This window comes from Pundamilia nyererei, unplaced genomic scaffold (assembly GCF_000239375.1).
Source record: "Pundamilia nyererei isolate P.nyererei 1_Seehausen unplaced genomic scaffold, PunNye1.0 scaffold00130, whole genome shotgun sequence".
NCBI classification, from domain to species: domain Eukaryota; kingdom Metazoa; phylum Chordata; class Actinopteri; order Cichliformes; family Cichlidae; genus Pundamilia; species Pundamilia nyererei.
Genome location: NW_005187531.1, coordinates 1015635 through 1028761, shown reverse-complemented (window position 1 = coordinate 1028761; position 13127 = coordinate 1015635). Strand labels below are relative to the sequence as shown.

The 13127-nt window shown below is 40.3% G+C and overlaps 1 protein-coding gene across 4 annotated transcripts in view; it reads left to right on the top strand.

The window, feature by feature from the left end:
- LOC102199861 (sushi domain-containing protein 3) overlaps nucleotides 1-13127 on the top strand; it is a 37401-nt gene that overhangs the window by 11953 nt on the left and 12321 nt on the right. For 2 of the 4 annotated variants that reach the window (XM_005743318.1, XM_013913412.1), the window contains exon 2: nucleotides 6435-6940. In XM_005743318.1, the coding sequence (XP_005743375.1) occupies nucleotides 6655-6940 (286 nt within the window). In that variant the 5' untranslated portion in view covers nucleotides 6435-6654. Of the gene's footprint in view, nucleotides 1-4573; nucleotides 6941-13127 lie in introns of those variants that run through there. The other 2 variants (XM_005743317.1, XM_013913411.1) reach the window with 2 other exon arrangements.

The window sequence follows — 13127 nt, the reverse complement described above, 5'->3', positions numbered from 1 at the left end:
TGATTGATTGATTGATTGATTGATTGATTGATTGATTGATTGATTAGACAGCCTGGTGATTATTCGGTTTGGGTGTGGCTAGTACAATTGGACTCCTTTTACTCAAGCTGTGGTTAATCACAGTTAAGTTGTGATTTAACATGGCAGCAAGTATTTTTTCACTTAGGGCCTGGCAGGTTTAAGCTTGTTTCCTGACATAAATTAGATAATTGTTTAAAAACTGCACATTGTATTTGTTTGGGTTATGAGTCACTTATATTAGAACATGTTTGATGTTCTGAAGCATTTAACTGTGAGCAAAATAAGAAATCAGGAGAGGGAATGCAGAGTACTGAAAAATACTTTCTCATTGCACTTATTATTGAATTTGTTAAGCATTAATGTGGTAATTATTTATAGATGTTCAAAAAACACAGCAAGGAGCACATTATACATAATCTGATCAAACGGTGCTTAAGTCAGTGAGAGTAGAAACCTGAGTGTGAACTTTTTTAAACAAACCACACTTGTTTGGAAGGGTTTGCATACTGCTTCACTGCATTTTGTCTTCTTTTTTGTTAAATAAATAATGAGCTGGCATGTTATGCAGTTTTGCTCATATGAGTTTTATTTATGTAATTTTATGACGAGCTAAAGACTGGATGTTTTTCAAGTATTTTATTAGCCTGTTACTTAGCATATCAACATATCCTCATTGCACCAGTGCAGTTTATCAATGCATCTTGCAAGCTAGCAGAGGCTAGCTAGCATCCAGACCAGAGATGGGCAGTAACGCGTTACTTGTAAGTCATTACTGTAATCCGATTACTTTTTTCAAGTAACGAGTAAAGTAAGGGATTACTATTGCAAAAACGGTAATTCGATTACCGTTACTTTCCCGTAGGAACGCTGCATTACTGCGTTGCAAAAACCGTGATTTTTTTTTGCGAGAATGTCTCATGACAGTGACGTAAGCAAGTGCGTCGTTTGTGACAACAGCTGTGTGCAGATCAACAATATCCAGTGCGGGAGAGAGTATGAGCGTGCAGCGTTTAAAGTGTGGAAGTACTGACCTTACTAAAAACATTAGCATCCGTTGTGCGTGGGAAGAAAACTTCTTTTTACAGCGAAAAACCCCCCCTAAACTTCCAAGCAAGCACCGAGTGCGCTACGGCGTAATGGGAAATTCACAGAGAAACTCGCGGATTCTTCAACTGACCGCTGCGGCACACCTGCACCAGGGTAAACCTTCGCCTACGCCACTCCTGCTTTACAGGTGAAAATAGAGCAAAAGGACCGCTAGTCTTTGACTTTATTTATTTTCTGCTGTGTTTTACTTGCATTTATTCGAAAGAGTGAGTGTAAACACAAAAAATTTTTTGCTTGATGCATGAAGTTAAAAGATTAAAACTAATAAAACAAGTTTTAAAAAGAGACTTTTCCATTTGAGTACATTTTGTATGATGGATTATGTAGAAAAAGTAGAATTGGGCTGAAAGATCTATCGCTTTATCACCTCTTCAGGTTGTAAATCGTGTTTTTAAAAAGTAACTAAGTAACTAAGTAATTAATTACTTTTGAAAATAAGTAATCAGTAAAGTAACGGGATTACTTTTTGGGGGAAGTAATCAGTAATTAGTTACTGATTACTTTTTTCAAGTAACTTGACCAACACTGATCCAGACAAAGGAACTTCTCAGTCCAAAAGGCCAACACGGTAGTGGCCAAAACGCTAATGCTGAAGCTTCAAAATATACAATCTAGGATCAGTGGGTGACTCCATCAGTTTTTTTTATTGTCTATGTTCTTAACTTGTAAAACTTAAGGGTTTTCCAGCTAGCAGTTAATTTTTGGTTCGGTGCTGAGCATGTGGTATATAGTGGGCTACCAAGAGCTTTTCAAGCCTCAAAATTAGGTAAATGAAATGAGCTGTGTGTCTAAATACCACAACAGACCCTTTTCCATTATTACCTACTTGAATCGACTCGCCATGGTTTGCCACGGTTTTCAGGGTTTATCATTAGGTCATAGTACCTGGTACTGTCATGGGTGTATACTAGAAGGGAAACTGGACGAGCAGCAAGGGATGATCACGGAAGCAGAAAGACAAAAAACCCGGTTAAAATAGTCAAATAAAAATAAATACACTTTATTTACAGCATAAAAATACCCTGACCAGGGAAGAGAATTTTTTTTAAAACATAAAAATAAAAGTCCAAATGGTCCTCAGTCAGTGAGCTAAAGTCCTAAGGGTCCCAATCAGGCTCTGCAACACTTCTTGGTCGTTAAGGGTCCGCCGAGTCCACCAGTGGGAGCCAGGCTGACAGCGTCCTCCGTCGTCTCCTCGCCATTCCGCACCACCTTCCACCCGCGAGGGCAAAGCTCCAAACTCCGCCCGCCACTGCTCCGTGCCTTTAGTGTTTAGCTGCCATCAACTGGACCCTCTCTCTTCTCCTGCTGTCGCGCCCTTCCGCCAATTGCCACCCCACGGCTCTCACTGCCTTTGGCTGCGTCCGGCTATGTTTCCCTTTTCCGACCAACAACAAGGGAGGCCTGATTGATTGCCGTCCTCTATGCCCTCCAGGTGTATCTAATTAGTTAGGGAAAGCAGGGGGGAGGAGTCTCTCCAGAAGAAGTCCCAATAAATACAGTAAAAGCATGCAAAAAAAGAAAAATACTCTTATCATCAAACACAACAAAGCATGCAACAACCAGGAAAGAAAAATCCTTCTTCTCTAGATGGCAGTACCAGGTACTAAGATAGTACCTGCTCAGCCAGAGTTCCTAGCAGGTACTAACATGTGACGTTCTCAGACTGCATGCCACAGACTGGCTGGTCAGTAGTTTCACTCGATGAGTTGTGAGAGCATCTCATTCAGGAAAATCAAAACCGCCTGGTATATCTTTGCCACGAAGTCCACTTTTGTTGTATCGTTCATTAATTACGTCGTGGGATGCTAGGACGTTTCTATGACAATGACCACGCATATTAGGAGGTACTCAATTGTAATGGAAAACCAGTCGATCCGAGTAGCTAATATTGGAAAAGGGGCTTAAGGCGCTCCTTATAGCTAAGGGGAAACTACAATGAGAGCTCAGTGTCCCTTCCTATGAAAAACCTCTTTAATGTTACACATAAAGTATTTGTTTTTGCTTTTATTGACATTTATTTGAAAAGAGACCATGTACATTATTAACACAAATGCCCCCCTTGTACCAGAGTTAGCTTAAAGCTAACTCTGCTTTAAGAGTTAGCTTAAAGCTAACTCTGCCATCCCTTGGTGGGTTACATGAAGAAGATAACAAAAATGTCAAATCAAAAGTATCATAAGTATATGTGATATTCACATATCACATATGATATAACATGCTCCTATTGAGAAGAATTTAAACATTCACTGTGTTTGAGTTTTCTGCCAGCATTTTAGTTCACACTTGCATTAGAGGTTAAAGCTCAAACCTGAAGCCACCTTTTCTCTGTTCTAGCCACATTTTGTGATTTATGCCAGCAGCACTTTTCCCATAAAAACCTGGTCTTGTTCAGCTATAATTTGATGGCTTAAAATAAAACCTTGGATCAGTCCTTTGAAGCCATCCCTGTGTCCATTTTGGCAAAGCTGTAGCTGTAAATAATGTAGTTTGCAGCAGCGGAGCCTAGTGAGCCCCCATTTACTGGCCGAACATTTGATAGATGGCAGTTTTCACAGGCTAAAAGGGCCAGATCACTCCATCGTTCTTTCTTTTTCAATCTCTTGCCGTCTTTCTCTCTCCCACTGCTTTCCTCCTCGCTCTCATGTCATCGCTCACTCTGTCCGCTCCTCTCTTGCTTTTTGATCCTCTCAGACTCTACCTCCTTTCCTTGCTCTACACATCTTGTTCTCTCTCTGTCTCATTCTCCTATTTTTGGTCCCAGCTGCATCAATAATTCATATCTTTGCATGGACTTTCTGACTTGAGAGCTATCAACAAGAGCTATCAGGGTCATCATGTTACACCTGTGACATACGCTGTCCCACATGAGGATGCATGCACACACACAAACACACACACACACACACACACACACACACACACACACACACACACACACACACACACACACACATGGACGATAGTGCACACATTTAGTGATGCAAGAGAAGGCAGTCAGGTACTCAAGTCACGTTTTTGATCACATGAATGCAGCAAAAAAGATAATCAGAAACAGTGATGATAAATTAATGAGCAGAGAAACTCAGTTTTGGACTAAGGCATCAAACTCACCTCACAGGCTTCAGTGTCTTATTGAAATAAAGCCTTGTGCACTGTGTCACCAAAACACATCCTCCTTGTTGTGATTTGAACATGCCTGATGCTCACTGTTCATTTCTGTGAAAGAGTCAACAACTGGAGAGTTATTGGGGAACGGTGACATATTGTAAGATAGCCACAGGCTGACCTGGGAGTATAATGCCAAACAAGTGTGTACTTTCTCAAACTTTGCTTGAAGATAGCAAGACACAGTGCATGCTAGATAATTTCTTACACTGCTGTCACCAAAGCTTCAAATCTGCCTCACGGGGTAATCTAGGGCTACTATTTTTGGATTGACAGACAGTTTTCACGGCTGGATGCTGGGCTGAGTTCCTGACTTCAGTGAACACAAGAAAAGGCTTATCTTATCTTGCAAGGCTACAAACATGTGATAAAATGTCTCTTTAATATTTTGAATAAAATCCATCAAATAGGGTGCAAATCAACCTGCTAGACTTGCTGTTTGACATGAAGGTGCAAAATTTAGAAGGTGTGCATTCTTAGATCTACTCATCTCTCCCTTTTCTGCTGTAGGTTTGCTGACACATTCATGTGTGTCTCTCCAGCATAAGCCAGCTAACCATAGCAGCTCCCCTTCCTGTCAGGAGCCCTCTTTAATCTGAATTGACATTATGAGACCTTTGCTGAACAAAAAGCTGGACCTCACTTCAAATCTTCGTATAGCTAATCTCACCTTCTGATTTGACCATCTGTCTCTTAAAACTGTTTTAAGGTGATGAAACTGTCAGAATCACAACAATGGGGAAAAAAGAAACGCCATTAAATTCAAAGTGCAAAGAGAAAATTTAAACAGAAAACAAACTCAGTTCTCCTGTGTTTAAGATGTTTTGTCAGCCCGTACATCCACCCCAACCTCCTCCCTAAGCAGACTTTGTGGTTCTATAACCCCTAGTTTTTCCTTCTCCCAGTTTCTATAGGCACTAATAAATCTAACAGTGGGTCCAGTGAACCCAGGATTAATATTATTGAAGGACAAGGTAAGAAGAAAAGGTGGCCAAACTTAAAATTGCCAATGCAGCAGATTCACCAAGCAAAGAAATTGCATAAAAGTGCAGCAAAATAGTGTGTTAGCACAATCACCAAATAGTACTTATAGGTTTGCTTAGTTTTACAGGGGATTTACAAAAGTTGTGCTCTTTTCAAACACAGGTGCAATCAGTTCATTTCAACATCAAGTACAAAAAATAAGAATTGCTTTTTTTCTGTGGTAAAGATTGGTGCAATCAGCAGCAAATTGCGTGTCGCAAACATTAGTAAATCTTTTCGCGGGCTTCATTTAAATATTCTCCTCCCTGCAGTTTTGTGCTGTCACTTCATTCTCTTTGTAAATACCCACAGTATTTTTTTACACCAAACACCATCGGTGCAACGTGTTGGTAAATCTGTCCCGTAGTCAGTCAAGTAGTCTGCTAACACCTGCTGTGCAGAGATACTGGTAGACTTGACCTGAGGTGTCAGCCATTCTATGTTGGGCCATGAGCTAAATCAAGTATTTGTTCTCTGTGCCACTTGGTGTGTTTCACTGCCTATGTAGTCGATATGTTTGAGTTTGTTGCAGGACCTTGTGTTTTATGCAGTCAGACTTTCTAACCACATACTGTATGGGATAAAAGTTCCAGGCTTTCCATTCTTTTTTTCTGCCAAAAGCTCTGGAAGCTTTAACTTCTCTTAGCATGGTGTAGTCTAATCTCCAGCTTGCAATCTCCTAGCTGGCTGTCATCGAGTAGCGAATAATCATCAGTCTGAATCGTTTAATGTAAACACCAATATTCAATGCTCCATGCATGCAACCTGCAAGAGGGTGAGAGGGGCAGAGAGGGAAAGAGCAGCCACCAGGAATATCAGGACTTAAGGCTGCATGAGTTACAGCTCAGCACGGCTCAGCGAGTGAGTTACTGTTATGCAAGAGCTCAGTCAGCCCAGCTGGAGATCAGGGAGAGAGAGAGAGAGAGCAGCAGTCCGAGTGAGAGCACAAGCAAGTAAGCCAAGAGACGGCGAAGAGCAGGCTGGAGAGAAAACAGCAGCAAGTGAGCAGAGAGCAGGCAGATTACAGCTGGATCTACTACACATGCATACACGAACACACTTATATACACGCTGTCACGATCCTTTCTTCTGTCTCATGCCTCTATGCAGAGCAGCAGCATCATGAGAGGACACACAGAGGGAGTTTACCTCTCTTCACCAAGGGAGTAAGGAAAAGAAGAGAGGAGAGGAGAAGACTGAAGAAAGCAAGACAGAGAAAAAAGGAAAGAAAGAAGAAAACTTTCCTCTACAGGATCTTTCCTCCACGTTTTGAGACTTACCATGAGGCTCTGAATTCTCTTCCTCTCTCATAGCTCTTCTTCAGTAGCTGAACCCATGTCTCTAAAAGTGGCAGCCACCGGTAAAAGTGCCAGCACCCACCTCTTGATGCTGCTGTGCCCCCTGCTCTGTGCTCTGGTCCCTGCTGGAGGCTCCACACTGAGCCCCGAGGACTCGCGGAGCACTGCTGCCACGTTGCTGCCAGAGGACTTGACCGGCACAACAATACAACTCCAGCCAGACCTGCAGACTGAAGCCCAGACACCAACAGAAGCACAGACAGAAGCACAGACAGAGGCTCTGACAGATATGCAGACCCAGGGTGTCACCAGCAATTATACAGGTTGGTCTAATGCCTTACTTTTACTTTTACTTTTACTGTTTTCACTGCTTCAATATTTCAGTGTGCATGAGGGGCAAATGGTCATTCTTGCTTATTAGCAAAACATTTTGAGGAGCATGACCGAGTGCCAAAGCTGAATCTATGGAAAGACTGAAATCCCACACAGAATAAAACATTCATACAAATAAGACAAGCAGCAACAACAAACAGTGTATTAAAAAGTCAATTTAGTCTTTTTTTAAAGTCTAACCCTTTACACATAATCCGGGAAAATTGCAAAAACTGTGAAAAAAGGACCACAATAACAACATAACACAGTGTGCATAAAAATCCAGGTAAATGGGGTATTTACAAAAACACTACAAAAAGATTTTTGCATATCTACCTCCTCTCCAGTCAACCTCATTATGGTTTTATCTGGTTCCTTACCTGAACTCAACCTAAGCACAAAAACCACAACAACAGCAACAAAAATTCTCTAAGATCATTTTATTTAAGCAACACTGCATTTTATCTACAAAAGTGTCTTTGAAAGTACCTAAAAGTCCAGTGGACTTGTGTTTTATGCAGTGCTTTACTTGTGTTTTATCCTTTGCTTAAAGCTGGTTTGAAATTTTCAGCTTGAGCACCCATAGAAAAAAAGCAACTTACTCGCTCTGAAAGCTTCCACTTTGTCTTTCAGTTCACTCACAAGAAAGATGTAAAAAAACAGAAAGAAACCAAAACAAAATAGAACAGGCATGTTATCACTCTGGCTGTTATAGTGGATGAGTGTGCCTCTCAGTCATTTGGACTGTTTATGAAGGCCTGCCTTTACTTTTGATTTATAGTAAATCCTTCTGTTTGCAGTTAACTAAGCTTGCAGTTTTGTAATCGTGCGAACATTTGGCAGCACAAGTACATGCAAGGACACACGTGTAAAAGGAGCAAGACCCCCGTACAGAACAGAGCAGGCTTCAGTCACAAGAAATCTGACAAGAAGTCAGATAAACAATACATAAGCTGTGAAAGATGCAGCTTGCAGATTTGCAGCAAATGTTGGCAGGATAAAACAGCCTAAACCTCTCATGTCTAAATTATCATCAGTGACAACTGTAACCAATCAGGATAAGTTGTTCTCCCCAGTTAAGAAAATAATCATTGTCACATACATCAAAAACTACTGTTTCTTTCAATGAAAGTCTGTTATTGCTTTCTCCAAAACGTAGAACGGGTTAGGGTTAACAGCTATGATGGCTTAAGTCTCAGAGGATTACCACAGCCACTATGAGATTTGTTAATTGGATGCGTGGTAGTGTACCAGCTGAGCCATTAGCAGTTGTGGGCTGACATTAAGATTGGCAGATCTGCCCGGATTGTTTGGGGTGGACTTTGTGGCCTGCTGCAACTAACAGTGTGCTCAGTTTGATTATTAGCATGAGCTGGTATACAATAAGCAGATAGTACCCTCTTGTTTTGGAAGCTGAAACGATTGTGTTTTTAGGGTCTAGTAGGTGCCGAGCATGAGCAACACACATCTGCGAAGGCACTATCAATGCTAAACAATATATATAACTGTTTTTGAGTAGCAGACAATATGTTGCCATCCATTTTCAGGAAAAGGCTTGCCTATTTGAGCAAGATAATATCAAACCATAGTATGCACGTATTCCAAAAATATTATTTTAAATAAAAGAGAAAAAAACACAAAATACCAAGTTTCAACATTTTATATACGATGCAGTTGGATTGTGATTTGGCAGACAGCTACACTTGCAGCATGTTTAAGTACAAACTGAGGGTTTCCATGTCTGGCTCTCTGTATGCCTCTTTGGCAGCGGTCCCCAACCTTTTTTGCGCCACGGACCGGTTTATGCCCGACAATATTTTCTTTAAGGTGTCGCGGATAAATACAGCAAAATAAAACTAGTACCGGTACCGAAAAAAAGAAGATTTATTCATAACACATGTGAAAAGACCCAGGAAAACCGATAAAAACGATAACAAAATAACGCTAAAAACCCTGAAAACCATACATTACACACCCGAGCCTCAACTCTCGCGGCCCGGTACAGAAGTGTAAGTGGGTGCTGTGTGAGGCGGCAGGTGATGCAGTTAAAGAAAGTTCATTATGTCCACGCTGGAGCAGCTCAGCCTGAAGAGAAAGCTGCAGCGCCACTCGCATGACTTCATCTCTACTGGAGCATGAGCTGCCTTTATCTTTTCTCCTCTCCCACTGCCCATCTAGGCTATTCCTCTTTGCTTTTCTGTCTATAAGTCTCTCCGTTTCACCAATCCCTGTCTCCTCTGTTTCTCAGTTAATTGCTTTTTTTTATCCTCTGTCACTTGGTTTCTTTCTTCATCTCATCTCATTTCCCTTCTTTATTCTATTATCATTTGTATTTTTTCTTTTACTTTTTCCCACTGTCTCTCTCTCTTTTTGGTTTTCCACCATTTATTCTTACGTCCTCGCCCACCCTCCTCTCAGTCACACTGCCCATATCCTCACGTGTACACACAAACAGCCTACAGCAGATGACAAAATGCAAAGCTCACGTGGCTAATACACACATAATTCACTTTCTCTCTCTCTCTCTCACACACACACACTAGAAATGGACGCACTCAGCCCAAACGACTGCAATCTTCTTAAAGGTTTAGAGAATAAACAACACAGTTGCTCGTTTCACAACTGCAGCAATCTGTCTGACCAAGCAGGAATAAGCACTTCATGCTTTAATAACACACACACACACACACATACAGGTAATCAGCTGGCCTGCCACACTGCACCACATGGAGGGTTTTCACTTGACCAGAGGTTTTATGCAAGAGAGTGCCCAAAAATTTTAAATCCTAAACGTGTGATTAATGTCAACTCTCCTAAAAGCAACATGTGAGTGGTATCTATGTTTATGACAAAATCAAATCCTAATCAGCTAGCTTTAAGAGATAAAAGCTGCTCTCCAGATTCTGTTTACTTACCCCCATCACTTTAAAGCTGTTTGATTTTTTACTTTAGGACCAGATTACAGCAGCAATGCAGTGTTTATGTTTAGTCATTGTAGGTGTTTTAGTTTTGGCTTTGTAAGTATAAAGCCACTGTCAGGTGACAAAAATTAATTCAGTTAAATATAGGAGATGCAGAGCACTTTGATTCAGCAGCCAAATTAAAGGCAATGAACAAAGTCAAATAATAAAGTAAAAAGTAAAAAAAAATGTCTAGCATAATAAAGCATATAGTCGGTTCACCATGTGGATGTCACCCATTTCCTCTCCAAAGCGTGGTAGACAGCATGCAGAAGTTCCAGTACCAGTAGGGGGAGAACATTTATTTAAAGCCAAAAAGTCATCCTTCTACTCCAGCTAGGCAGCTAACATGTAAAGTCTGTTTAAACACTTTCCCATAATTCTTTTCATGTAGGCTTGAAATGAAATATCTCCCTCTGCTGTTACTGCAACTTATCACACGTGGCCATTCGGCTAATATCACCCATTAGTCCTTGATATTTAGCTAACCATTTGTTCATTGCTTTTAACAAGTAATTCAGCCATCTGTAAATCTATTTCTCTAACCTAATTCTGCAGTTTTTACATTACATTTGGCTAACTAAATGTAACACATTTAGCTAACTCAATTTACTTTTCAGTAAACTGATCTATTTGTCCATTGCTTTTAGCTTGTTTAGGCAAGTGTTTCCCAACCACTGAGGCACGGCACATAGGTGTGCCATGAGAAATTATCAGGTATGCTGTGGAAGATTATCTAACCAGCGATCAGCGTAACAGGCAGAACAACATTTTCTTCCACTGAAGGGCAGTACAACTACCTGCCCTAATTAAATGGGTTGCCGACTGCCAGTAAAACAGAAGGAGAGGAAGAACAAATCACATGATGTGAGCCGATGCAGCGTGTATTAGCAATAGATAAATATTTGAAAAGAAAAAGTAGTCAGTCTGACCTGGGTCCTGGAGAAAATTCTGACCCAAATGAAGGCCCTAGCATTAGTAGTGGTCAGAAGAAAGCAACAAAGGTATACTGGGGACAAACTAAGCCAATTCCCCTACGCCTGGTGTGTGGGGGGAAATGGTGAAAATGGTTTTTGTGACATTTCTGTTTGGTGGTGTGCTGTGTGATTTTTCTAAGGTGAAATATGTGCCGTGGCTCCAAACGGTTGGAAAAACTGGTTTGGACCGTTTAACATTCACTTTGAGCAGTTTCATTGAGCCTTTAATGCATTATTTACAGCTGTTTCCACCACTTTTCAATTACTTTTGAGCTGTTACGATCAGCTAACAGCTTTAACCATTCAACACTACATGACTATAAACTAACCAGCCATGTCAGGAACTCTTTTATTTATTTACTGCCTTAAGCATGTAGACATGTTCAAGTAATCATGCTGAATTTCAAACTGAGTATCAGAATGGAGAAGAAGGTGATTTAAGTGACTTTGAATTGGTGATTGCTGGAGCCAGACGGTGTGAATATTCGAGAAACTGCTGACATACAACCACCTCTAGGGTTTACAGACAACGGTTGAAAACATTTTCCAGTAAGCAGGCAGTTCTCTGGGTGAAAATCCCTCATAACAACCAAGAGCATCTCTGAATGCGTAACCTATCAAAACTGAAGCAGATTAGCAGCAGCAGCAGAAGACCACACCGGGTGTCCATCCTCTAATGACCACAGTGTACCCATCTTCTTATGGCTGCTTCCAGCAGGATGTCACAAAGATCAAACCACATCAGTTCACTGTACTGTAATAATATGCTTTAAAAAATCTGCATCTATTATAAGCAAGGTCAATTCTTTTATTTATTTATAGCTATTAAAGACAAGATTTAGTGTCTGAAAACACAACTGAGATGTCCTGTTAGCAGAATTCACAGTGTTAATATCGATGAGGATGGCGAAGCAGGTGTCTTAAAGTTTAGTTCAAAGATCCTTGGAGTGTCGGGTAAAACAGAGCTTTCAGACTGAATCGATAGAAGCTGCGATTCATTATGCAGCTCATCCAGGAATCCTTACCACTGCCTGGAAGTAAATTGATCTCTATTGATCACATTATCCTCAAGTGATTCTTCTTTTACATCTGACTATGTTTACATTTCTCTTCTTTTTCCTCTCTTCTTGTGAAATGTTTCAAATAATGCACGTTTATTAGTTTTCACTCATACTATTAAATTATCGATGGATTTTTATCTCAGATCGAATCAGATCAGAATCAAAATCAGATCATTATGATTCACAGCCTTCATTTCACCTACCATCCAAAACGTTCCATGCAGTATCTTTCACACAGAACTTACATTGCACATAATGTTCCCTGCATGAAAGGAGACATTTAGTCATAAACTCCACAAGATTCATCCTGGAACTGAATGAAAGATTAAAATATTAGGATTCATGAAGCGACCAGGAAGGTGCAAATTATGAAGCTAAAACATGCAATATGTGGTTTCCTTGCTGATGCTGAAGGTAAAAAAAAAAAAAAAAACAATCAAAAAAGGATTAAGACAAATTTTTAGGGGAATAAGATTCATCAAATATTGTATGAGGATTTGAAGCCTAAATGTTAAACTGACCAGTAGACTGACATTGGCAGCTCTACACCCCTTCAGATTAGCATACAGATAGAAACAATAGACCTGAATAAAGTTAGAAACCAGTTGTCTTAGGGTTGGAAATTTTGGAAAGTAGGAACTTGAAACGAACTGAACACTGCACACTTAGATATCAGCATAAAAAGAAATCATTGGTAGAAATACTTTGTTTTGTACGACTTTTCTCAGGTTTATATAGCTTTAAATATGTGGTCAATAGCAGACTGAGCTGGAGATGGAGTGAGAAGCTGCAGCAGTGCATGTTGATGTCCAGATCGACTTCCTGCGGAGGAACTGGCAGACTCCTGATAAGCAGCAGTTATTTCAGCTTTAGAAAAGCTGTAAGCCTCAAAGTTAACATGATAACACAACCTATTAACTGCGACAGAGTGTAAGAGTTAATGTTAATCCCTAAATTAGGCCTATATCTGTTACTTGGCAGACCTTTGGGCTATTTAATCTAAACAAGCCAAAATTGACAGCGAATCCTTTTTTAGACTGTCTGGGATATTGCTTAATTTCCCTCTAAAGACATTTCTGTCCAAAAAATCTTTATTAAAAAATCTACAATTGTTTGACTGAATGAGACAACATATATATA